General features: G+C 45.7%; 2 protein-coding genes across 10 annotated transcripts in view; both read right to left on the bottom strand.

Annotated features, from left to right (window-relative positions):
- Positions 1-12591, bottom strand: part of LOC107325871 (deleted in malignant brain tumors 1 protein-like) — a 37358-nt gene extending 24767 nt beyond the window's left edge. For 2 of the 7 annotated variants that reach the window (XM_032441116.1, XM_032441113.1), the window contains exon 1: positions 12207-12590. In XM_032441116.1, coding sequence (XP_032297007.1) covers positions 12207-12321 — 115 coding nt within the window. In that variant the 5' untranslated portion in view covers positions 12322-12590. Of the gene's footprint in view, positions 1-12206 lie in introns of all 7 variants that reach the window. The other 5 variants (XM_032441118.1, XM_032441114.1, XM_032441115.1 and 2 more) reach the window with 4 other exon arrangements.
- LOC107325877 (scavenger receptor cysteine-rich domain-containing group B protein-like) lies at positions 1614-9524 on the bottom strand. 3 transcript variants are annotated; one of them, XM_015887108.2, is made up of 7 exons: positions 9336-9524; positions 6591-6938; positions 5357-5689; positions 4465-4794; positions 2929-3258; positions 2215-2334; positions 1614-2090 (listed from the first exon to the last, which is right to left on the bottom strand). In XM_015887108.2, the coding sequence occupies exons 1-7, from the start codon at positions 9451-9453 to the stop codon at positions 2047-2049; spliced, it is 1623 nt and encodes a 540-aa protein (XP_015742594.1). In that variant the 5' UTR covers positions 9454-9524; the 3' UTR covers positions 1614-2046. The 3 variants fall into 3 exon arrangements, with proteins under 3 accessions (XP_015742594.1, XP_015742597.1, XP_015742595.1); XM_015887111.2 differs by lacking the exon at positions 6591-6938 and having other exon boundaries at positions 5357-5686; positions 9336-9520; XM_015887109.2 differs by lacking the exon at positions 6591-6938 and having other exon boundaries at positions 9336-9519.
- Positions 12592-27231: the final 14640 nt, after the last annotated feature.

Raw genomic sequence — 27231 nt, forward strand, 5'->3', positions numbered from 1 at the left:
GCTGAGGGAAGTGACTGAGTCATTGCCCCTGGAGGTGTTCCAGAAACATGTAGGTGTTGTAGTAAGGAAGAAATATTGGTGGACAGTTGAATTGACTAATGTTGGAGGTCTTTTCCAACCTCAGTGATTCTATGACTGTACAATTTTAAGAAATACTGAATTTATTATTCACTGTACACCTACCAAGGTGAGTACAAGATGCTTCATGGCACTGCATTTCAAGGAGCCTTGTGTCCAACTGTCTGGTCTCTAGTTTCTGGATTTTACTGTCATATCCTCATCTATGACTCATGATGCTCTTAATATTGATATTATTCTACATGTACCCACCATCTTCTTTCCTCACATCTCCATTCTTTGTTCCTCTTCTATCATCAGGCTGATGCTCCTAGCTTTCTAGTTTTACCAACATCTTATTTGAGACGTTACCATGTCTAATAGACTCCTTGGTTTCCTAAATCCAAATTCTTCATAGAATCATAAAATACAAAGAAACATAAAATCCAGATAATCATAGAATCACAGAACCATAGAATCACAAGGTTGGAAAGGACCTACAAGATCATCCCATCCAACCATCCTCCCATCACCATTACTACCACAAGCTACTAAACCATATCTCATAGCTCCTCATCCAGACACCTCTTGAACACTACCAGGGATGGCTGCCACTTCCCTGGGCAGCCATTCCAGTGCCTGACCACTCTCTGAGAGAAAAAGTTTTTCCTTATGTCTAATCTAAATCTCCTCTGGTACAACTTGCGGCCATTTCCTCGGGTCCTGTTTGTTACCTGGGAAAAGAGGCCAAAGTCTTCCTCATTACAACCTCCCTTCAGGAAGTTGTAGAGTGCAACGAGGTCTCCCTTGAGCCTCCTCTTCTCCAGACTAAACAATCCCAGCTCCCTCAGCTGCTCCTCTTAAGATTTGTGTTCCAGATCCCTCACCAGTTATGTTGCCCTTCTCTGGACACGTTCCAGGGCCTCAATGGCTTTACTGTACTGAGGGACCCAGGTGAGGGGGTGAAGGTTGGTCAAACATTATCTGCTTTTCATGAATCCATGCTGGCAAGACCTGATCCCCTGGATGCCACACACATTCCATGTCATTTCACCCAAGAGGATTTGCTCCATAACTTTCCCTGGTACCAAGGTCAGGCTGACAGTCATTTCTTCTCTCCCTTTTGGCACTGGGACATTCTGTGTCCCGGCCATGGACCCTATGGTCAGTGGTTTTGGATGCTCAGACTTGGCTCTATGTGTTGATCCATTAGGAGTGGGATCACACACAAGCCATTATTTGTGGCCAGCACAGCATCTTACCCAAAGTCAGCATTTTTCAGACTCCTATATCTGATCTGACTATTACCCCTCCATAGCCAAAGGACCAATTTTTACATCACTTTCGCCTTGCCTAGACTTCAGATTAAGTCTCAACTTATACCCGAATACATAAATAATATTGCATTCTTGCTCTTTCAGGTTTCAGGATTTTTTTACTAGTATTCAAACATTGGATTGAATAAATACAGTGGGTGAGGTATTTCTCAGCCCATTCTGGAGAGGCTTTGAAGCGCATTGCTCACTTTGCAAAATTAGCTACGTACAGTGCAGTAGAGCATCCAGCTCACTTCTTCCTGGTTCGGGAAATGATTTCCATGGGAGATTAGAGGAAAAGGTGTTATCCCTGTTTTGGGGTGATGGAATGGGTGGGATTGTAGGGCTGGTAATGAGGGTTCTGTGCAGGCAGATGGGGTTGGGATGCTGGAGCCTACTTGGAGGACCAGACAGGGGTTATCATTCTGAGAAGACATTTCTTGGAGACTGAGGGATTTATGGTGCTGTGTGTGGTCAAGGGTGGAACTGGGACCCCAAGAGGCTCAGTGCTGTGAGCCAGGGACTACAGGGCACATATGATGGGATTGCTAGAGGAGATCTTCTCTGCTGTCCTCTTAGTGTAGCTCTGTTCCTCTGGTTCCACAGAACAGTGTCTCTGCTGCCTTCTGGGGTCCTGAGAGAGTCTTGCCTTCAGTATCAGAAGTGTGGCTAACTAAGATGTCCCAGCATTCTCCATCTTCCTTACATGTGACTTGTCTGCAAAATAAAGGAGCAAGGTGATGCATGGAGGGGACAAGCTCCAATCCCCGAAATGCATTCAAAAGCACAATGAGACCAGCAGGGAGATCAGGTGCATCACGCATAATGGTCCTGCTCTTACCCAGGATGCGTCCAGCCTGTCTTCTACATCTCACGCTCAAGTACATGACCAACAGGATTCCACAGAGCACCGCCACCACGCCAAGCAGACCTGACAACACTGAGCAGGAATGCTCAATGTCTGCAGAAAGAGGTCAGTGTGGAGGAGTTTGGTTAGATGGCTGGACTCAGGCTCACCTTTAGAGTTTCTTCTTACCCTTCCTTTCTGCTGCACATTTTTGGGAAATTTCAATATCTTCCATCACAGCTCTCCCTGGGGCTCAGGCTTCACCCTGTCAGCTTATCTTTGTGCGTGGAACCCTGGACTAATGGAATCAGGGGAGATCTTTGCATTCTCAGATACCCATGGGAGACAGCAAGGCATTACAGAGCTCTATTAGAAACAGGAGACTACATATATGCAGAAATCAAAGCCCACTGGAAATTGTCTTGCCTAGTCCCAGACACGTCTGCTGAAATGCATTCTTCTAATTAACCCCACGTTGTTGTCTATAACTGCTTCCTTCAGATGCCTCTAGCCTATCTAATGGTTTCTGGAAGCACTTTTGCCTGACTGGGAAAGAGGTAAGACTAGGGCAGGAGAAGGGAGAGTGGCTGTCAGACCACATCTTCTGCGCCATGGCTAAATGAGACCACTGCATGTCCACTGGTTTGACACTAGTTCAGACAGAGTGGTGCCAAATGCAGTAGGATGATGGAGGTTCCTAACACTCACCTTTTATCTCTGTGCACACCACACCAGCTGCCATGCCACCTCTGCAAGGTCCTGGACCCATGTTTCTCTCCTGGCACTCCAGAAAGAGTGATTCTGTGCCACGACAGTTCAGCCCCTCCAGCAATTTAAGGTCATGCCCTTGGCTGAACTGTGCTCCAATGGGTGCAGACTCTGCTGGTCCACAGCCCAGCTGCTTGCAGACCACTTTGGCCTCCAGCATGGTCCAGCTGCTGTCACAGATGCCATACCAGGTAGCGTTGTACAGAACCTCCACACGCCCCGCACAGGAACCAGGACCATCCTGCACCCGCAGCTGCAAAGGGTTGGTGCCTGCAGCAGAGAGCAGAGGGGGAAAGTGATTTTTAACATGGCTTTGCCCATCACAAGGTGCTGTCATTGGTAAACTAGAGTGACTGTAGGTTGAGTATAAGTTGGATACATAACTCCTTGCAAAGGCATATTATTAAACACCTTCTGAATATGCAAAGGCATTATAAAGCATGCATAAAGGGCTCACAATCAAAGAAGCTTCTCAGAAGTCACCTATTACGATACTGCATCATTCTCAATGTGTTTATGGCACCTTTCTCTCAAGCACACCACATACTGAAATCTTCCTTTCTAAGGAGAAGACATGGAACTTCCTAAATACTGATCTGAATCAAGAAAGTGGGATATACAGGCTCATTTCTACCCCATGTGTACCAAAATTTGAAGGTGTCTGATAGCACAAGGCACTTCAGTTCTGCAGACAAAGGTGAAATGGAATCAACAGTTCAATCCAGATAAACTTAAAAAAAATAAAAAAATAAAAATAAAAAAAAAAAAATTGAAGTAAATACCAGCAGTGAAGTTAATTTCTTGCTGGGTCAGTTTCCCTGTAGACATGATGGATTCCCTACCATCTGATGGCTTAAAACTATATATTTGAGGAATGGGGTCCTGTCCATGTGCAGGCAATGGGACCAAAGTAGCAACTCAGGTGAGCAAATGTCATCTGCTTCATGGTGTCTCCAGCCTGAGCATCTCTCCAGCCACTCGTGACTCAGTTGGTTGGATAAACTCTGGCAATGATCAAAGTCTGGACAGCTAATCCCACGAGTAGTCCTATAGATGGACAACTATGCTTGGTTCCTTAATTTCTAACCAATTTAGGAAACACCGTAAGATGTAAAAATGTGACATTGCTCAGGGTCTCCTGGCCTGGGGTTATGTTGCCTGCAATGCCCTGTGTTGTCTTGGATGTGTGCATAGGGCTCCCAGACACGACTCAGGATGTGCAATCCACCTCATGCTCCTGCCTCAATCAGGGTACACCTGGAAGGAAGCATCTACACTAAGGCAAATGAATGCTATAAAATGAATGGCAGCATTCTCCAAGCCAAGTGGCTGGTGAAAATCTGTGGAAGAGTGAGAAAGAAAAAGAAAGTCTACCACAACCCTTGGGCAGAACAGTGTCTTTGTGTCCAAGCCCACATCAATTCCCATTGGATGGGGACTCTTCTGGATGTCCCACTCTTGTGCCCATAGTGTTACCTGAGCACACCACGCCAGCATCCTCACTGTGACCGCAGTTGTGTTCTCCCCAGTTGCTCAGTGAACACTCCTCAAGGGTGGACTCAGTTCCTGCACAGTGAATGTTGTCCTGCCAGATGGGGTCTGAACCTTGTCCAAAATGAGCTGAGCCTGGTGCTGACATTGCCATCCCACAGCCCAGCTCCCGGCACACAACTGCAGCATCCTGTAGGTCCCAAGTGTCATCACACACAGTTCCCCACTTATGGTCATGAAAAATCTCAACTCTTCCAATGCAGTTGTTTGAACCATTCATCAGCCTCACCAGACGGTGCTCTGAAGACTTTGAATCTGTATAGGGAACAAAGTGCACATTCACATTTGGTCAACAGCTACAGCTCCAAGGGATTAAACCATGGGAAAACTAGAACTACATCCTTCAAGATGTCTAGGAAATATGCTACATTGTCAAAGATGTCTTGGGGTTTTCCTCTCATCTACTCAAACAAAAAGACACCACAGCTCCAGAGCTTGGAGCTCTGTGCCTGACAAAGGGTTCTAGGTTCAGTAGTGATCATGCAAAGTGGCACTGGAGATGAATTAATGCATCTAGAGTTATCAGAAAGGGAGGAGAGAGGTGAATAATCTTCTTTGGGTGGTTCTTTCTGCATGTCATCTTCGTAACAGCTTGCTGAGGTCTTGCAGAAGGAAGAGCATGACTTGATGTGTCATTCACACCATTCTCTGATTCTATTTTATTCTTCACCAGGGTGTGGAAAAGAAACCTATCTGAATACAAAGATGTGACTAGATTGCTGCTGTGCCAACCCTGCATAGTGACACAGCATGGCCTGAGCTGGAAGGGACCTTAAAGATCATCTAGTTTCAACCAGTATTTATAGATAGGACTCACCTGAGCACACCACACCAGCATCCTCCCTGTGGGTGCAGTCGTTGGATCCCCATGGCCTCCTCTGGCACTCAGAGAGGGCAGCTTCTGCCCCTGTGCAGTTTACATTATCCAACCAAACACGACCAGAGCCTTGTCCAAAGTGAGCTGAGCCTGGGGCTGAGACAGCTGTCCCACAGTCCAGTTGCCGACACACCACCATGGCCTCGTTCAGGTCCCAGTCATCATCACACACTGTGCCCCATTGGTGGTCGTGCATCACCTCCACGCGCCCTGCGCAGTGGCTGGGGCCATTCACCAGGCGCAGCTCAGCTGGTGTTTCAGTGGTTACGCCTTCTGGTGGCAAAAGGGAGAGAGAAACATAGAATGCTTTAGGTTAAATGGTATCTTGATGATCTTAGAATCATGGGATTGCATAGATTGGAAGACATCTTAAAGATCATCCAGTTACAAATGCCTTCTCTAGGCTGGTCACCACTCAGTACATCAGGCTGCCTAGGGCCCCATTCAGCCTGGCCTTGAGTGCCTCCAGGGATGAGGCATCCACAGCTTTTCTGGGCAGCCTGTGCCAAGGCCTCACCACTCTCTGAGTAAAGAGTTTCCACTGAACACCTAACCCAAATCTCTCCTTTTTCACTTTAAAACAATTCCCTCTTCTTCTGGGAATATTAGACTGTGTAGAAAGACTTTCTCTTTCTTTCTTCTAAGCCCCTTTTAATACTGACAGGTGTCAGTATGATCTCCCTAAAGCATTCTCTTCTCCAGGCTGGCCAAGCCCAGCCCTCTCAGCCTGTCTTCATAGGAGAGGTGCTTCAGCCTTCTGATCATCTCTACAATGATGCTGCCAGTGTATTATACAGTAGGATTCAGAGCTGTTGAGTAGGTGCACACAAAGCAGTGTAGCCCCAGAGCCCATCTACATTCAGTATGTAAACACTGAACTGCCCCATAAACATCTACAGTCTATTTTTAATGGGTCCAGGAACCTGTTTTATTGGCTTGGAGACCCCAGCAATATCCAAAGGAAGAGGCTTTCTGTATATACCCCAAAGAGTTCTGCTAAGAAGTGTGGCATGACACTTTGCAGTAGAGAAGAGAGAGGACAATGTCACCCTTCTACCCAGGTGTCCACCACCCATTGCTTTGTTGTAGCTTTGGAAATGGTATTAAGCCCTGGAGAAGTGCATCCTCCTCTAAACTTCTCTTGCTATGCCAGCATGATGTTATCAGAGGTTACCTGCGCACACAACTCCAGCATCTTCTCCGTGGTAACAGTTATTTAATCCCAATGGCCTGGCCTGACATTGAGACAGGGCAGTTTCTGTCCCAATGCACTGAACGTTGTCTAGCCAAATGGGGCCTGACCCCTGGCCAAAGTATGCTGAGCTATGGGCTGATACTGCTTCCCCACAGCCCAGCTGCCGGCACACCACTTTGGCATTAGCAATGCTCCAGTCGTCATCACACACAGTTCCCCACTGGTGATAATACATTATCTCCACTCTCCCAGAACAGTGGTTCGAGCCATTCACCAGGCGCAGCTCTGCAGAACCAGTGCTAGGATCCGGGTGGTGGCTGTCTGAGCCTACAAGAAGTAAAGAGGTGCACCATGAAAACCCCCTTTGCCCTCATTTCATAGAATTGCAGGATCATAGAATTGTAGAATCATAAAATGGCTTGGGTTGGTAGCATCAGACTCACTTGCTACAAGCAGATCTCTATGCCATTTGTGCTCTCAGCAGCTGAAAAGCTCCCCACGTGATCACAGAATCATAGAATGGCTTGGACTGGGAAGGACCTTAAAGAGTATCCAGTTCCAATCCCACTTACATGGGCAGGGTTGCGACTCATTAGATCAGGCTGCACAGGGTGCCATCCAACCTGCTCTTGAGCACTTCTAGGGATGAGGCATCCACAGCTTCTCTGAGCAATCTGTTCCAGTGCCTCACCACCCTCTGAGTAAAGAACATCCTCCTAACATCCAACCTAAATCCTCTCTCTTTTAGTTTAAAACCACTCTCCTTGTCCTATCACTATCAGATTACAATTACCTATTGGGATAATATTGGCACAGGGGGGTACAACACCCACCAATTGCCTGTACCTCAATACGCCACTTAATCTCCAATTCTCCAATTTTGTGGTTGCAAAAGATTTCTCAAGCTGATTTCACAATGCCTGCAGTTAAAGCACAGGAACAATCTGGTGTCCTTTGTATTAGTAACAGTGAGGAAGTATCTGAATGCCTCTTTTTGGTCCCTCTCCCCTGCCTAAAGTTGAGTCTTACAGTGCCTGAAAAGCATGAGCGGCTTCAACTCTAATGATGTCTTTTCCCTCAGACATTCAACAAGTGTAAGGGTCCTGTTAACCATGGAGAAGTGTGATGTGTGAAAGCCATATCCCACAAAAGTGGCTCAGCATCTCAGGACCTTTGCAAGTTATAAAGAGCCCTGATTTCCTGATAATCCAGTTTCCAAGACTTGTTTCCAATTTTCTCTCTTGCCTCCATATGGAATAAACCACAAAACATCCAACTGTAACCTCCCACCCTATAATTTACTCAGGTGTTACCTGAGCAAACCATACTTCGCCTTTGATAGGCAAGTAAAATCAAAAATCCAGACCTGGGAGAGAAAATGCTCTGCATTTTCCTAATAAAACACCATTGTCTTTAAAGAGGATTTGAATGGTTTTTTTCCCAAATATGTTCAGGAACAAAATGAAAATGCTGCAGAGTGAAAGGAAAACTATGGATGTATGGATTAGCTACCAGTCAACTGTTGTATTAGGTAAAGAACAACCAGCAGGTCAAGATCCTTCACCTCTGTTCAGCGCTGGTGAGGGTACACCTGGAGCTATGGGTCCAGATCTGGACTTCTTAGCACAGCAGAGACATGGACATGCTGGGAAAATCCCAGTGGAGGGCTACAAAGATGATGAAGGAACTGGAGCACACCTCCTGTGAAGAGCAGCTGGGAGAGCTTGGACTGCCCAGCTTGGAGAAGAGAAGGTTCATGGTCATCTTATCAACATGTCTGAATACCTAAAAGGAAGGTGGAAAGAGGATGGATCCAGGCTCTTTTCTGTGGTGTCCAGGAACAGGACAAGAGGAAATGGGCAAGATTAGAACACAAAGAAGTCTAAATATCAGGAAGGAATTCTTTACTATTCGGGTGATGGAGCACTGACACAGTTTGCCCAAGGAGATTATGGATTCTCCTCCTTGGAGACTTTAAAAAGCAATCTGGACATGGTCCTGGGCAATGTCTCTGCTTGAGTAAGGGACTGAACCACATGGACTCAGAAGTCCCTTCCAATCTCAGCTACACTGTCATTCTGTGATTCTGTGCTAAGACAGTGAAGGGAGTTGTTTGTGTGCAGCCTTGTATTTTAATTAGTGATTTGCACGATGTTGTGTGGAACCAAGAGCCAGTGGGTGGTGTTCCAGCTGTGCACAAAAATAATGAATTTTGATGGGCTGAAAAGCAGAGACATTACTAGGAAAGAAGAGAACATAAAATTAAGTAGGCATGAACAGGTAATAACAACACCTCAGCTATCAGTGGATTTAGAGCACCAATCAGTCACATCCCATCTATGACTGAAGTGCTTGCTCTTGTTTGCGTTGGAAGAAAGAGAACTTTAGGCCCCATCTTTGTAAATGAACAGCCTGGCCCTGAAGAAGTGGCCAACACAAATATGCAATTTTGTGATCTTAACAGTAACAGACTGGTAAGGCTCCAAACATTTCCCAACCGATCTGTGTGAGGACAACAGCACAGACATCAAAGTAGTTATCCAGCTAGTAAGGCCTCCTGCTCCATCAACTATTCTCCCTTCCTTTTTAAAGGCTGGCAGGTAAAAGGAGGCTTTGCCCAGTCAGTCTGCAAGCCCAGTCTCCCCATTCCTGCAGATAACAGAGCCCTCTTTCCCTATACGCATGTTCAAGTGGGTTGCACCTTCTCATGCAGATGTTACTCACCAATGACGCATGCCAGGTAGATGAGGAGCCCTGATAAAGCATGATTAGCCAGGGTGCACTGGACAGGCAGAAAATGCCTTGAATATCCCATGCCACTGCTTCCAGGGCAGGTGATCATCCAAGCAAGAGCGGCAAGCTAAGCAGGGTGATGCCAAAGTCAGAAGCTGATATGATTGGTTCTCTCTTCTGCAAAGCCCAGCCCCGTGTTTGCCCTGTTCTACATGTGAGGGGAGCACAGGGGCAGGCACTGACCTCTGCTTTCTGGTGACATCAACAAGATCTAAGCGAACAGCATGGAGCAACACCAGGGGAGGGGAGGATCAAGCGGAACGTTAGCAAAACACTCTGCACTGGGCATGGAACAGACTTCTATAACAGCCTTGAGTGTTTGTAGGCTGCTGAGTACCTGAATTTACTCCTCTTAATGCCAGTATGAATCCCACAGCCCAGGAGTTCTCTGCCTGGTCGTGCAATAGATAAACGGTTGTATAACCACAGAACAACTGCACACAGTGCAGCTACACACAGAGTTTAGAGAAGTGGAAAAGTTCTTATTCATGGGAAGATTTCTTCACTCTGCAAGACCTGCCACAAAACATTACCTCCAGTTCCTTACTCACGCTTAGCATGAGCAATAACAAAGTAGAGCAATAAGTTAACTGGAAGTGACTAATGCAGAAAGCCTAACGGTCAGCATAAAAATAAATGCTGAAAAGGAATGATTGCATTCTGTAAAGAGATTTTTGACCATGGATAGTGATTTCGAAAGAAGTCAGGCACCAATCTGTGCTCTGGTCCAGCACAGTTTTGCTGTTCCCAGTACTGAGTCATAGGATGCACTGGGACATGGAGTTTGCATCTTCCCTCAGCCAGGTACCCCATCCTATAAAGCTACTTTAATCTGAGCAGCTGAACACCTCGTCCCCCTGTTATCCTTCTTCTACCTGCACAGAACAGTGGGAAACACTGTCCACCCAAATTGGGACCAACCTTCTCCAGGTGCACTTCACTCTTCACTGTTTGCTTTTATCTACTGGGTTTCTATCACATGCCTGAGTTAGAACCCTCAGGGAAGACCCAGCACTCTTGGTCAGTAAAGTACAAGTATTTCCTCAAATCAGTAAACAAAGAGTCAGATATAACACATGGGAGACTGAAGAGGCCAAAAGGAGGAAGAAATCATTCTCAGGCACAAACAGGAAACAGGGAGCTGTAGGCTTCCTGAAAAGGACAAGCTGTCCTTCTGCATGCAGGCTTGAGTAGCTTGGCTTTTCTATTTATAAGGGCAGGGAGTAAGAAAATGTCTTTGCAAACTAATTTTGATGATGAGACTGAAATGGATGCACTGCAGGCACTCGCTGCCCAATGCACGTGGGCATTTTGCTCTCTTTCCACATTTTTACTAAAAACTACCTTCTCATAAGCAGTAACAAATCAGCCTCACAGCTGAGAATTAGCAGAGCTGATGTACTGCCTGGTATCCTTCTTACATTGCCTTGGGCAGGGGATGAGATTTCATGGCTACCCTAGGCAATCCCAGCCCAGATGACTCCAACAATCCAGGAGATGCTGAATCTGGAACAGGCAGTCACCATTCTGAAACTTCCAGCAGTAGGATTTCCAGATAGAAGGAATGTTTTCACTGCTCGTGAATTGATCACCAAGGTGGAAGAAACCCAAGAATGTTATAGTATTCTTTTCTGTCATGAGGAAGTGATACAAGCTGGCTTAGTAACAATCAGTTAGGAAATTAAGCCTGTACTGGCAGAGAAAGTACATCCCGAGTTTCATTTCCTCCAAACACAATCTGAAGAAGAGGGGAGAGCTGAAAAAGCACCTAAATGGAGCCCAGACCAAATAACCCACTTCTGCTCCACGATGTGGCAACTTGAACAAAGCCCTTGGTCTTTTCTCAACCATTCCCACAACAAAGGCTGTGCTACAACATTTGCTTTTGCCCATCCGTGCTCAGGGGAGCAGAGTTCAGTTGAGTCCCATAAATTTTGCTATACCAGCAGTTGGATGAACACAGCCCTGAATAAACCAAGGTCTGGCAGGATAGAAGATCAACTGCGAGTGTCTATGGGACAGACTCAGGAGGAAAACTGGGCTTATTTCTCTCTTCTCTTTTAACACTGCTAAGTCCCAAGTCTCTAAATCTCTGGCAAAATCATGTGTGAAGAGGCAGAGAGATGACGCTCCGCTTTGGGAGTACAGTCTGCAGGGCTAGAGTCACAAAAAGACATCTCTCCTGCCTCCAAAACCATCATAAGATACTCCTTCCTGCCCCAAATCATAGCGTCATAGAAACAGAGGGTCACTGGATCATACAGTCCTACAGTCCTACAATCACAGTATGGCTTGCGTTGGAAAGGATGTAAAAGCCCATTTAGTCCCAACAGCCCTGCCATGGGCTGGTTGCTCCCCACCATATTACATATCACTTATCACATATTGCATATGACATATCGCATATCGCATATCGCAAATCACATATAGCATATAGCATATCGCATATCGCATATCACATATCACACCCACCCAACCTTCAACACCTCCAGGGATAGGAAAACCACAAGTTCTCTGGGCAGCCCGTGCCAGCGCCTCATCATCTTACTCCCTCCTAAAACCTCATCTCAGTCTCCCCTCATTTAATTTAAAGCCATTCCCTCTTCCATAAGCTGTCTCCTTTGTGTTTATCAGCCCCCTTTTAACTACTGGAGACTCAGTGTGCTGTCCCCTCAAGAAATTAATCCCAGTAACCTTGACCAGCCTGTGCTCCAGGTCCTTCCAAGAAGCCCTGGATGAATCTGCTGGAGGAGCACGCATTGCATATGGGATCCCTGTGATCAGAAGCAAAGCATCACTCACCCCAAAGGCACACCATCAGGAGAAGGACCCTCACACTCTTGACTCCAGTGTAGGTGGGCTGGTTTCTGCCCCAGGAGAATCTGGGTGAGGGATGGAGTGCAACTGGCAGCCCCATGTTCACACATCCATGGGCTGGAAGCTGGAGTAGAACACCCTGCTGAGAGCCAGCAGCTGAGTGCCGGGTCCCACCGGCCAGCTGGGAGGGACAGAGAGGAACTGGGGCAGATGGGAGTGACAGGCATTTCAGCAACAAACCCTCTTCCTGTTATCTCCTTTGCTCTGGGCTTTTCCCTGCTTTCCCAGCCCAGCTTCCTCTGCCCCTTGGCCACTTGGGCTTTGTGTGTAGCTGTTCCAGCAGGTGACCCTCTGCTCCATGCCACAACCTGCTCCTGTTGCTAGACTGAAATGGAAAGCTGTTCCAGGAAAGTGCAGAGCAAACACAACCTTCTCTGCACCCTGGTCCCATGTTTTATGAGCTAATCCCCAGAATCACATAGGCCCCCCAAGGGCACCTATGTGATTCTGCAATATAGCACAAGATGACTTTGTCTGATGACCTAAGTCAAGCTTTCATGCACAGGTCTTCTTATGCACCATTCCCTTCTCTGTTATGTCCTTGGACTTGTCCCTTGTTTGAAGGAGCTGGGGTGGCCTCCCTGCTATAGTTCAGAGGCTCCCCCTGCCGTCCTCATCTCCTGACCTCCAACTCTTGTCCCACAACAGAAGAACTTATAGACCTCACCTATGGAAGTCTACAGACATGGGAGGAGACAAACCTTAGTAAATTGCCATAAACAAGCAGCTTAGTCTCTGCAAAACATGCAATTTGACTTGCTTAAAATGACTGTGACTAGTGTACCTGTGACTCTATTCAAGTTTGTCCTTTGAGATGCCATTTAGACCCAGATGGAAGAAGAAGGAATTCACATTGAGCTAAGGTGTGGTGAACTATGTCCAGGGAAAGTTGACTTCTCATTAGGAGAAAACCAGAGTAGAGCAGAAGAAAATGAAACAGAATAGAAGAGAACAAAGCAGAATAGAAGAGAACAAAACAGAATAGAAGAGAGTAGGGGAGAAGGTAAGGGAAAGGCAGGAGAACCTTAGTCATGAATTGTTCTTCATCACAATCCTGCTCAGTCCTGCCAGCCCCAGAAGCCAGGATGCAGCAGAAGGATAGTGGAGAAGGGGGCACAAAGTAAAGTGAGAGTAAATGTCCCTCAGTAGCTCCTTCCAGAAGCTCATTGCCCTTGGTGCACTCTCTGAACCAGCTCTTGCTCATGATGCATGCTGAACAGCACTGTATACACTATAAAAGACATGGAAGATTAAACCCCATCTTCTCCTCAACACCTCCTTTAAAGCATACATCTTTTTGTTGGAGTCTCTTGGCTACTACAACACACAGAAACGGGTTCAGATAACTTGTTAACAGCTGTACCTGGTGATGAGGTAGGAGTTGAACTTGATGGTCCTTGTGATCCAGTCCGACTTGGGATATTCTCTGATTCTATGATAGACCAGAAAAATAAAAATATTTTAAGTCAGATACATTGTACATCGAATTCCATTTCATTGCATTTCGTGGATGCACAGGTAGATGGCAGGAAATCACTTTATTATTCAAAGACAAGTACTTTCAGAAACACTATCCTATCGCTTCCTTGCAGTCTCCAAATTTACTTGGAAGAACACACATTTGGCAGGTGCTATGTAATGAGAACAGTCCTCTTCAAGACTGGGAGACAAGACAAGAGAAGTCTTTGCATCTCAATAACTTTCCTAATCTGCACTACATGGAAACTCTCAACCTCCCTTTCTGAGCTAAACTATTGCAAACTGTCTCCAGAATAAAGGTAAAGAAAAGAAATCAGGGATAGTTTGAGTTGGTTAAAATAACAAGGACAGAGAAAGCTCTAGCTTTAAACTCTTTTAGTACAAATAGACTCTTTACTAGAGTCTGTTCTGACAGGACAAGGGGAAATGGTTTCAGATTAAAAGAAGTGAGATTTAGATGGGATGTGAAGAAGTTTTTTTACAATAAGGACTAGAAACACAGTGTCACTGCCCAGCCATGTTGGGGATCCCTGGAGCTGAGCTCTTCTAAACTGTGACAGGGTAAAGATGAAAAGGGAACTGTGCTTCCAAGTTAGAGAATAACTCCATGTCAAAATGAAAACCGTGGCTTTAGGAACAAGAATAACAACAAAAGTAAACTCTGCAAAGCCTTCCTGCATTCTAGAGAGGGATTTCTTCATTACCATGACCTTTTAGAGTCTCTTAAGGGTAATGGAAAAGGGAGAACATTCCAGCTTTTCTGTAGGCGTTCTCGCCCTTCATAAACAGCCCATGAACTGTATTTTCTTCCAAACCACATCTAGTATCATCTGAGAGATACCACTGTTTGGACTGGAGGAGCAAGACGATGTGTAAGTAGATGCAGTGTTCAACCTTGGGCATCAGTTTCTTTCAAGTTGTAGTTCAAGCTGGACCTTCTCTTATTTCTCTGGTTTGGGAATACATGCTACAGAAGACAGGCAGGAATCAACGTCACCTCTCTTTCCATAAGATAAGAGATGATACACAATGGAAAAATCAAGGCTACAAGCAACTCACCAATTGTCAGCATGCAGACCTGGATCTGGACAAAAGAAATCCAGAAAACAAAGACAATAAGGAACAAGATGAAAGTGCAGCATGCAGTCCATTTGGATGCAAAATTGACTTGCAGATAAATAAGAGAAGACCAAACGGTATGTTAGAAATATCACATCACAAAATTGGTTAAAATAGGTGAATACAGAAAAGGAAGAAAACATGAAGAAGAAGGAAATTCATGAAAATTGCACTTAGGAAAAATGGTTTGATAAGTGACAACTCACTGCCAAGCCTTCTTGTATTGATGTCATTGATCTATAGATGAAGTGAAGAATGGGAAGATGAACAAAGTGAAGAAACCAGGATGTGTATAAATAAGCAACCCTGAATAGGTCTTTTTTCCCTCCTAATAATAGAGACCAGGACACACATCCCTGCAGGCATTAATCAAATACTCCCTATTAACTGTTCATGCAGTGATAATTATAAGGTTAACGCAGTATTACTACTCAAAAAATGCTTCTACAAACCTTAAACACATAGCACCACAGCCATAGAATTGGCCAGAGTGCTGTCTGGAACTCAGGAATCCACATTCTGGGATGATTCTGTTGACCAAAATGAGTGGAAACTGTGGGTCACCGTGGTGTTGATTGGAAGGGATATCTGTGGAGGCCTAGTCTAATCTCCCATGAGTTGATAAAGGTGATCATGGGTAAATGACACTAGTGGGTCAGGTGGAATCTGGAAATATAGGACTCAGTTTGCCCTGAAGAAAATTCCATCTTCATTCTCCATTAGTCTTTCCTTCCTGAGCAAAGAGATCACACCACCATGCCCAACCCTTTTCTGAACCAATGGGTCCACGTTACCTGAGCACACCACACCAGCATCTTCACCATGATTGCAGTTGTGTTCTCCCCTTGGCCTGGCCAAGCACTCCAGAAGGTTGTTTTCCATCCCCGTGCAGTTCACATCATCCATCCAAATAGCATTATGCCCTCTCCCAAACCAAGCTTTGCCAGGGGCTGAGAGTGCTGTCCCACAGCCCAACTGCCGGCACACAACTGTAGCATCCTCCATGTCCCAGTAGTCATCACACACAGATCCCCACAGCTGCTTATGGAGCACTTCCACTCTCCCAGCACAGAAGTTTGAGCCATTCACCAGTCGCAATGATGTGGGATCTGAAACAAAATGCATGTGTTTTTTGGAAGCCGTCTTCCATACCTGCACTGCTCACAGCAGTCATATAACTAAAGTTTGTCACTGTTTATTTCTCCTTTTCTAACACTTATAACAAAGAAATTTTCCATGCATTTCAGCCATTAAAAATGACTCACTTAAAAGCTTTTACAATGGTCGAAGACCTTGCAATCGTGACAGTTTTGGTACCAAAACACCAGTGGGCATCATTGCCTACATGTTATGCAGTCATGATGCTCAGGTGTGTTGAATCACCTGAACCTTTGGAAGGAAGTACATGCTCCTGTTCTTATACTGAATAAACATAAATATCATAGGTTGCCCGGGGAGGTCATGGATGTTCCATCCCTAGAGGCATTCAAGTTCAGGATGGATGTGGCTCTGAGCAGCCTGGTCTAGTGGTTGGTGACCCTGCCTGTGGCAGGGGGGTTGAAACTAGATGATCATTGTGGTCCTTTTCAACCCAGGCCATTCTATGACTCTATGATCATAGAAACTTTGAATATTTAAAGTGAGGTTTTTATCATCATCTAGAACAAGAAAATTTCTGATAAAATTTGCCCATTTACTGGAGAAGAATACAATGGAATTTGTAAAAATCTCTCTGATTGCTGATTCCTTGCACAACAAACTCTTCCCTCCTATGCTGCTCTTAGTTTAGCAGCTATTAGTTGCTTTCTTGATTGCATCACACTTTAGTTCTCTCTAGGTCCCTAAGAAAAACTTCTTTCTTCCCATCATTCAAAGGTTTTGTTGTATGTCTCTTGCTGCTTTGCTCAGATCCTTCTGCCTTTCATCAGCTTAGCACCTCTTGGACTGCTCTTGTCTCCCACCTCCCCAAGGCTTCACTGGCATGCCCATCCACTGAATGAACATGCCTCTGTATAACAGCATTCTGAGTTCTGTGGGTTCTGTGCTATTCAACAGTGTCACACACTTCCTTCCTCCAGCACAGCCCAATACTCTCCTAAATCATAGAATAGGAAAGGACCTTAAGGCCCATTTAGTTCTAACCCCCCTCCCATGGGCTGGTTGTCACCCAATACATCAGGATGACCAGAGCCCCATCTAGCCTGGCCTTGAGCACCTCCAGAAATAGGGTATCCTCTGCTGCTCTGTGCAGTTCATGCCAGTGCCTCACAGCCCTCCTCCTAACATCTAATCTAAATCTCTTTTAGTTAGAATAGTGAATAATGCTATTCAAGAACAAATTACCTGAGCACACAACACCAGCATCTTCGCTGTGACTGCATTTACTTGGCTCCCCTTTCCTGGACCTGCATTCAGAGAGGGCACCTTCCATCCCTGTGCACTCGACATCCTCCAACCAAATAGGGTTGGATCCTTGCCCAAAGTGAGCTGAACCCGGAGCTGATATAGCTGAGCCACAGCCCAGCTGTTGGCACACCACCTCAGCATCATTCATGTTCCAGGCATTGTCAGCCACAGTGCCCCATTGCTGGTTGTGAAGGACCTCAACCCTCCCAGAGCAGTGGTTAGAGCCATTCACCAACCGGAGCTGGGTTGGTCCTGGAAGTAAGAAAGACACATGCAGGTCAAACACATAAATGTGGGAGATGGGAGCCTCAAACTGCAGTCAGATGCAATGTGACATGGAGACTATCACTGGAATAAACACAGACATTTAATCCTATTTAAGGTGTCCTTGGGCATCCAATGGTTCATGCGGACAAATATCCATGACTGCTTTACAGTGGGCTGATCTGTATTGGGCATTAATTAGCCACACTGACTAGGTCACCCAAGACTTTAATGGAGGTGGTTCAATCACCTGGCTTACATAGAGGAACCTGAGTGTAGACACGTAATTTGTGCTGTAGAAACACAAAGTGAGAGGATGCCCTGGTAGTCCAAGTAGACTAGATGGACTCATGGTAGAAGGAAGGTTCAACGTGCAAAGGGACCTTATGATACAGTGCAAACATGTATCACTACAGCATCATGCATTATGGAAAGGGAAAGGATGTTCAGAGCCCAACGGACCAGACAGTAGGCTATAGAGGACAGCAAAGTGATGGTTGGAAATTGGCACTCATTCTCTTAAGAAAAAGTCCTCACAATTAGCAGACAGCCTGAAATGGGTACATACATAGAGGCAAGAGATTTAATATGAGCAAAATAAAGTTGTCTCTCCATTATTCTACCAGTATGCTTCCCTCAAGGAACATAGCAAAGTATAGAGCCCATCAGTCCTTCCAGCATCACTCCTTCCAGAGCTGCACCACAAAGGAATGAGAATCTCTTACCTATACACACCACACCAGCATCTTCTTTGTGGTTGCAATTACTCACTCCCCACGGTCTGGCCCTACACTCAGAGAGGGCAGCCTCTGATCCTGTGCAGTTCACATCATCCAGCCAGATGGGTTCGTAGCCCTGCCCAAACCGAGCTGCAGATGCAGCCCATATGGCTGTCCCACAGCCCAGTTGTCGGCACACCACTTCTGCATCATTCAAATCCCAGCCGTCATCACACACACTTCCCCATCGCTGGTTATGCAGAACCTCAACTCTCCCAGAGCAGTGACTTGAGCCATTCACTAGTCGGACCTCGGTAGGGTCTGAAATGGAAAGAGGCAGAGAGTATCACCTTGTGGTTGTAGAACTTGTGATCAGAGACCAATATGACATGGAGAGTAAATCATTGAATCTTCAAATGGTCTTGGTTGGAATGGACCTTAAAGCACTGCAGCCCAGTAGATTATTCTGCCCCAAGCACTTGATATGACATGGAGAGAAAATCATTGACTCTTCAAATGGTCTTGGTTGGAAGGGACCTTAAAGTTCTGCAACCCAGTAGATTATTCTGCCTAGATCCCCATCCAGCCTGGCCTTGAGCTCCTCCAGGATGGAGCATCCACAACTGCTTTGGGAAACTGTTCTGATGGAAGTGTTCAAGAAATGTGTATATCTGGTACTTAGGGACACTGTTTAATGAGCGATATTGGTGATAGGTGGATAGTTGGACTTGAAGACCTTAGAGGTCTTCTCCAACCTTAACGATTTTATGATTTATCTTGCCCCAGAGATTCAGAGATGCCCATATGGGAAGAGCATTGTCACAGATGAAAAAGGAAAACCAATCCATTGAGCTCCTGCACTGTCAGTACCCATAAGCTCATCAGCTATGAACAGCATCTACCTGAGCACACCACACTGGCATCTTCTCCATGGTGACACCCGGTGACTCCTTTAGGCCTGGCCTTGCATTTGGAGAGGCTATCTTCTGTCCCTGTGCAATTGACCTCAGACAGCCAGATGGGACCATTTCCCCGTCCAAAGTGAGCCAAACCAGGAGCTGCAATGGCTACACCACAGCCCAGCTGCCAGCACACAGTGTTGGCATCTCTCATGTCCCAGTTGTCATCGCACACTGTCCCCCATTGATGTTGCTCCAGCACCTCGACTCTCCCAGCACAGCGGTTTGGGCCGTTCACCAGCTGGACTGCCATTGGATCTGAAATGAATAGGAAAAAAAAATAGGAAAAAGAAACAAAAAAAGCTTCTGAAAGAGCTTTTGGACATGACGATCCACCCATTGGGAGTACTGCATACAGGACTAGGACCCCCAGCACAAGAACCAGAGGAGGATGTGAAAATGCTCATAGGACTGGAGCTTCTCTCCAATCATTGAGGGAGCTGGGGGTGCCTTGAGATGAGAAGGCTTCAGAGACACCACTTAGCAGCATTACAGTATTTAAAAGTTTATGAGCAGGAGGGAGACTGACTTTTCACTCGGGCAATTAGTGATCAGACAAGGATAAATGGTTTTCAACTAAAAGAAGGGAAAAAATAGGAAGAAATTCTTTACTCAGAGGTGGTAGGGCACTGGAACAGAACATCCAGGGAAGCTGTAGATGCTACATGCATGGTGATATTCAAAGCCAAGTTGAAAGGGGACCTGGGTAGCCTGACCTAGTGGGCAGCAATTCAAATCAGGGGATTAGAACTAGATGATTTTTAAAGAACATTCCAATTTATGCCATTCTATGGTTCTGTGATCACCCTGGAAACAGGAGATCTTGTGAAGGACGACGACTCTTAGCTCCACCATGTAGTGCTTTTTCCCTTGGGACTCAGCAAGATGGAAGTCCAGTGAGAAGCCCCGTGTCTGTTCACTTGAGTTAAAAAATGAGCCAGGAAAAATGGGAGAAGTGGCAGAGATAGAATCCTCCTTGCATCATTTCTTGGCAGGAGGAATGGTATCATCACCCCCTTTGCATTCTGAATACCTTTATTCTCAGTGGCAGCATGGCTGTCCATATAGACAGACAAAAAGAATGTGGCATAGCCTTACCTGTGCACACCACGCTGGCATCTTCGCCATGGTGGCAACTGTGTTGTCCCCATGACTGAACTGTGCACTCACTGAGGGCAGACTCCATTCCTGAGCAGTTCACTTTCTCCATCCAGATGGGGTCATAGCCTCTACCAAACCTAGCCCAGCCTGGAGCATATATTGGAGGGCCGCATTCCAGTTGCCTGCACACCACTTTTGCATGCTCCATCCCCCAGTCGTTGTCACAGACAGTTCCCCATTGCTCGTGATGAAGCACCTCGACTCGCCCAGCACAACGGTTTGGGCCATTCACCAGTCGTAACTCTGTTGGCTCTAAAGGTGGGGTGAGAAAAAAATGAGTTAAAAGGGACATTCAGTCTTCTGAAGTAGATGGTTTTTTTTATGGCTTTGAACTAGGTGCAGCCATACAGTGTACGAGTGGTGGAACAGCTCTCCTGTGGAGAAAGGCTGAGGGAGTTAGTCTTATTCAGAGTAATTAGTCTTATTCAGTCTTATTCAGCTTTATTCAGTCTTAGTCTTATTCAGTCTGGAGATGAGAAGGCTTCAGAGAGCCTTGTAGCCTTCCACTACTTAAAGAGAGCTTACAAAACAAGAATGACTGACATTTTATGTGGGCAGATACTGATAGGACAAGGGGGAATGGTTTAAAACTAAAAGAGGAGGGATTTTGGTTAGGTTTGTCGCCCTGTTAGCACTCAGATATGATTTTTGACAACTCTGTTTCCCCATCTGAGTCAGTAGAATCTTCTCTTGGGAGAAACTGATCCCATTCAGAAGTTAACAAGATGCCTTGGAATATTTCCTATGGGCAATACCTGGAAGACTCTTGGACATCTATGTTCAAACCATTAACATCAGAACAAGCTTCAAAGTGTTGTTAATGTGACCACATCTCCCTCTGAAAACACATCTAATGAGGAAAGATGTTTGTTTACTCAAGCAAGGAGAAGGTTTTGTGGGAACATGGCATCACTGTGTCCTTCCATGCTATTTAGTCTCATCTACTGAAACTCCTTGCAAATCATGCCTGCAGACACCCAGATTTTCTCTTTTGGTTCATAAGGATGGTACCCCATTGCAAGCTGGAGGAAAGGGGAAATATCTTTCAATCTTGAATCACCTTGAGAGATCCAAAATAAACTTGGGATATAAGAATGGAAAAGATTGCTTGAATACCTGCAGGAAAACTTCTCTGTGAGTCCACTTACCTGAACACACAACACTAGCATCTTCATCATGTTTGCAGTTATGGTCTCCCCAGCGCTTCAAGTTACACTCAGTGATGGCCCCTTCCGTCCCCATGCAATTCACCTCATCCAACCACACAGGATCGTGTCCCTGCCCAAACATCGCTTTGCCAGGAGCTGACACAGCCGTCCCACAGCCCAGCTGCCTGCACACCACTTCTGCATCAGCCAAGTCCCAGCCATCGTCGCACACTGTCCCCCAGCGCTGGTTGTGGTGTACCTCAATTCTTCCTGAGCAGCGGCTGGAGCCATTCACCAGACGTACTTGCATTGGTTCTGGAAAGACACAAGTACCAAATATCCAGATAGGCCCAGGAAGGGACCAGAGCTGCCCTGGGACCAAGAAGTCCAGTGCTTAAGTGAATCTCACAGCTGAAGGTTGAGATGTTGCAGATATGAACTGAGAAGTGCAGGCTCCCCATGGTTACTCGTCTCTCAAAACTCATCACCCAGTAAAACAACTAGATGAATGTCCCCTCTCAAGCTCCTTGTTCCTTTCCCTATCACACACATCAGCCCATCAAGGGATTCCTTCCAACCTCTATTTACAGGGCTGTCAGTATCTGCACCTAGAACCATTTCAAAGCTCTTCTGCTCTTGTCTCAACCCAATCCTTAACAAAAAAATAAATTAAAAATTAAACAATAATAATAATAATAATAAAAACACAGATGCCAGCCCTGATAGGGAAGAAGTCAGACTTACCTAAGCACTCAACACCAGCATCCTCTCTGTGGCCACAATTGTGGCTTCCCCAGGAACTGACCTGGCACAGAGAAAGGGCAGCCTCAGTCCCAGCACAGGTCACATCATCCAGCCAGATTTCTCCTGTCCCTTGCCCAAAAGTAGCTCCAACGGGGGCTGACAGAGCTGAACCGCAGCCCACTTCTCTGCACACCACTTCGGCAGCTGTCATGTTCCAGCCATCATCACACACGGTTCCCCAGCTTCCATTGTGGAAGATTTCCACTCTGCCAGAGCAAGAGCTTGAGCCATTTATCAGCCTGACCTGGATCTCACCTGGAGTAGGTGCCCCTGAAAAACCCCAGAAGGCAAAGAATTAGAGTCACCTATAGTATGTAAGAGCAAATGATCACAGCTTTTCTGGTCATGCATTCATCTGCAATGCTTGAGAGCAAGTGATTAAAAACTCTGCTGGGCATGCAAACACCTACAATGCTTAGGAACAAATGATTAGAGACATTCTTAGGCAAACAATCAACTCTAATCAGAATCTTTGCTGGGCATATGTTTATCTGCAATGCCTAGAGCAATTGGAGCAAATGACCACAAACTTTGCTGGGCATGCAGTCACCTACAGTGCTTAGGAACAAATATGCTGAGCGTGCATTCGTATATAATAATTAGGAACAAATGACTGAAACTTTGTGGGCATGCAATCACTGTCAAAGTTTAGGAATAAATGATCAGAATCTTTGCTGGGCATGCATAAATCTGCAGTGCCCACCAGCAACTGATCAGGAACTTTGCTGGGCATAAATCTGAAACATCTGTGGGTGACAAATGGTTTATCTCATTGTAAAGGAGGTGCTAATGGAGAACTGGGTGCTCCAGCAAAGGTAGGCTGGTGTGACTCATGTCTCAGATGCTCTTAGACATATTGCCTAGACCTTATTATACCAATGTTCTTCACTTGGTTCAAAAGGAGATGATGACTGTGGACACGGATATTCAAAGAAGTAAATAGAGATATAAGGAAGAAATTCTTTACTGTGAGGGTGGTGATTGACCAGAGATGATATGAATGCCCCATCTCTGGAAGTGTCCAAGGGATGGTTTGGGCCCTGGGCAGCCTGATCTAGTGTAAGTCAATAGGAGGTTTGGAAATTCTTTGAGGTCTTTTACAACCCAAGCTATTATTTGATTCTATGATTCTATGACTCCATGGTTCTGTGATATTCTGATTCTGTGATCCTGATTATGTGACTCTGTTGTTCTACAGCATTGCCAGGACTTCTTCTCAGCCCCGTGCTCTGTACCTTCCAAAAGCTCAGCCACTACAAAGGAGGGACAGTTCTGCCCACCATTTAAACCTTTGGCTGTCCGCTGCAGTTGATAAAAGCCAAAAACAAAGAATGCTTCAGGTTGGAAGGGACCTATAGAGTCATCTAATCCAAGGCAAGACCGGAGCAAGACTCACCTGAGCACACAACACTGACATCCTCTCCATGCCCACAGTTGTGGGTTCCCCAGGGCCGTGCTTGGCACTCGGAAAGAGCAGCTTCCATCCCAGTGCACTGCACGTTGTCCAACCAGATGGGATCTTTTCCTCGGCCATACCGAGCCCCACCAATGGCAGATAGTCCCATCCCACAGCCCAGCTGCCGGCACACCACACGGGCTCCTGCAAGGTTCCAGTGGTCATCACACACTGTCCCCCAGGTGCTGTTGTAGAAGACCTCCAGCCGCCCCGTGCAGGAGTCAGGGCCATTCACCAGCCTGATTTGAGCAGGGCCCGACACTGGCAATGAGAGCAAAAGGAAGGAGAAATCAGAAATCTTAGAGAGAAAGAAACTGAGGGGCTGATGGAAAGGAATTTTTACAGCATCTACCTGTCATCCCTATTCTACAGAAATAAGCAAGAGGAAAACACAAACAATTATAATTTTATTATAATAATTTTAACAAGGACACGTGGCAGCTGGCCCTTGAGCAAAGCCCAGATTTTCCACCTACAAACAGACAAGAATATAGGAAAAAGGAAATGCCAAAATACATTATGACATCTTGCCAATTACTTTTTAAGCTTCAGGGATGAACTTACAAGCCTGGTCCAAGCACATCAATCCAATAACACAACCTATCACAGTACAGGTAATTCATATTCCCCCTTTTTTCAGACATTCAAGCTCTACAACACATAGCTGAGTCTATAAAAATGGCAGCAAGATATTCACTCGGCACACTTGATTTCTACACTTTTCACTTCACTACCTCTATCCACCCTTTGTAATTCACTCTGATTTCTTTTGACCATAAATCCATGTTTTGGACAACTGGTCTGAATTCTTCAATCCTTGTAGGCTATTTGCTCATTCTTAATTTATAATGTTATCCAAGTGCTACACCTTTTGAGACAAAACTCAAGTCTTCTACAGCTGGATTTGGAGGTTCTGCACCCTACTTCCACCAGTTCCCAAGAAACCCACACAGGTTGCTCTGAAAACTTGGAGCAATAATAATTAAGCTGCAGAGAAAGGAAGAAGAGAACATCATTCCATTCCAAAATGTGGGAACACAAGGCACTCACCACACATCCCTGTGAGGATGAGGAGGATCCCTCCAGTTCGCAACCAAGTACACACAAGCAGCCTCTTCCCCATGGGTTACCCAGCCAGCAGTAGAAGACTATGGGAAAATCTGCTCCCAGTCTAGTGGGATGCAGGAGACGGGCTCTGTAAAGCTGAGCTCAAGTCCACCATCAGCAAACGAAGAGGAAATTCAGCTAAACTCTATGGAGGCAGCTGCAGGAGAGTGAATTCCACTTGCTCCCCAGCTTGCTGCCTTGTGTTTGCGTAACATGGAGCCAAGTTTATGAAGGGGAACTGAATCTTCCACTTTCAGCTTTATCCATGGTGATAAGCAAGTGTGTTCTGGGAACACAGTGGGCATTTAGGGTCAGTCCCCTGGGTGAATGTTATTAGACAACAGAGAGAGGGTAGGGGAGTTGCAAGGCTTGAGGGCACATCATTCTACCCAGCTGTTCTCCTTTCTCTCCTAGGAGACAGACAAAGGAAATGCAGCACCCACTACATACAAAACCATACGAAAACCCATGGTATAATCAGCCCCAATTATTATTATTCCTTTTTGACTCACTCAGGTCCAGGATGTCAACCAGCAGGCTTCCTAGGTTCTTATCCACAGAGCTCCTTTCAAGCAGGTCAACTTCTCACCTGTATCAGTGCATACAGTTATTCCTCCTCAGGTATAAGACTCTCCATGGTCCATGGCCTTCAACCATCTATTAGAAGGGACAGGTTGAAAATGGCTTACGTACATACCAGCTTTGAGTTCTTTTTGGGATTCAACCTCTGGAAGACAGATTGGATTTCTTCCTGCCATCAAATCTCAGACTGCAAATTCAGTTTTTGGTCTTTGTTTAAGGAAAATGAAGTCCACAGTCGTAACATGATATGATTTCTTCATACTTAACATGGTACCAAGAAATTAAAATTTGCTGTAACAACTTTACTTGGGCTTCCAGCTGTTTCCCATGCACAGGACATTGGTTTTGTTCAGTATCTTTTTGCATTTCCCCTATTTCTTTGGGGTCAAGCACCTGCCCCATGTCTCTCTGTAACAATAATGGACCAACCAGTCCTTGAAGCTCACACACATGCTTGTGCATTAGCTTTTTTTCTTCTTTTTTTTTCATGAAGCTTCCTTTTTATGCATGAAAATTTCATGCACTTGCATTCCTCAAGAGGGGGCTCGCTATTCGGGGCAGGGGGAGGTGAGGGTGGGAGGGGTAGGGGGGGAAAGTGCATTAAATTACAGAAGTTCCTTATAAGAAAAGCCTCCTGTTTGACAAGCTAGACAGGGGTTGATCACTCTTTCCTTGCTTAGAAGTCGGTCTGATTCTGGGGGAGACAATCCAGTTCTACAGAATATTTTTGCTTCATCTTCTATTAATTCTCCAGATTTCAGCCTCTCAAACTGAGGCCCCTTACATTTGTAATATGTATGTCCCATACAACCAGTGATAGCATTGGAGAAGGCTACCAGGCTGATCAAGCATGATTTCCCTTTGGTGAATTCATGTTGGCTACTCTTGATAACCTTCTTGCAAAATGCAGCAGCCACCACCAGAGTCAGGGAATATCCAAAGTGAAAAGAAATGGGTTTGAGTGATGCACATAGAAATGGTCTGCTTAAGGAGAAACTGCACTGGGAGTAGAGGGGAATAATTGAAGAGGAGAGGAATGCTGCACAATGAAATGCAGGTCTTGTAAAGGGATGCAGGTCTTATGATAATATGAAGTTGTTATAGTGGGATAAAGATCTTGAAAAGGGAAGCAAGTACTACATTAGTTGTTCTCATCTGTTTGCTCTCCAGTAATAGCGTGACATTTGGTTGATGGTTGTGGGAGGTGATGGAAATAGGAAGGGACGCAAGATGATGGCCAAGAAAGAGGATGGGCTGGTTGGGACACAGGGAGATACTGGGTTATTCCAGTTCTGAAGATTCACAGAACATGGGCACCCTTCCTCTGGTTTTGCATGCAGCTTTGCTAGGGGGCAGACTGTGTTTTGTGCTCATTTAACACACTGGAAACAACAAAGCCACCAGGAAACATGTCCTAAGGAAAACAAAAAGAAGAATAGGAAGAATAGGAAAAATAGGAGGAAGAAGGAAGAGGAAGAAGTAGAAGAAATAGGAGAGCAGGTAGAAGAGGAAGAAGAAGAGGAAGACAAGAAAGGAAAGGAAGAGAAAGCGGAAGAGGAAGCAGAAAAGGAAGATGAGAAAGGAGAGGAAAACGAGAAAGAAGGGAGAGGGAGAGGAAGGGGGAGAAGAGGAAGGGAAAGGAGAAGGGAAAGGAGAAGGAGAAGGAGAAGGAGAAGGAGAAGGAGAAGGAGAAGGAGAAGGAGAAGGAGAAGGAGAAGGAGAAGGAGAAGGAGAAGGAGAAGGAGA

The sequence above is a fragment of the Coturnix japonica genome, linkage group LGE64 (genome assembly GCF_001577835.2).
Source record: "Coturnix japonica isolate 7356 linkage group LGE64, Coturnix japonica 2.1, whole genome shotgun sequence".
NCBI classification, from domain to species: domain Eukaryota; kingdom Metazoa; phylum Chordata; class Aves; order Galliformes; family Phasianidae; genus Coturnix; species Coturnix japonica.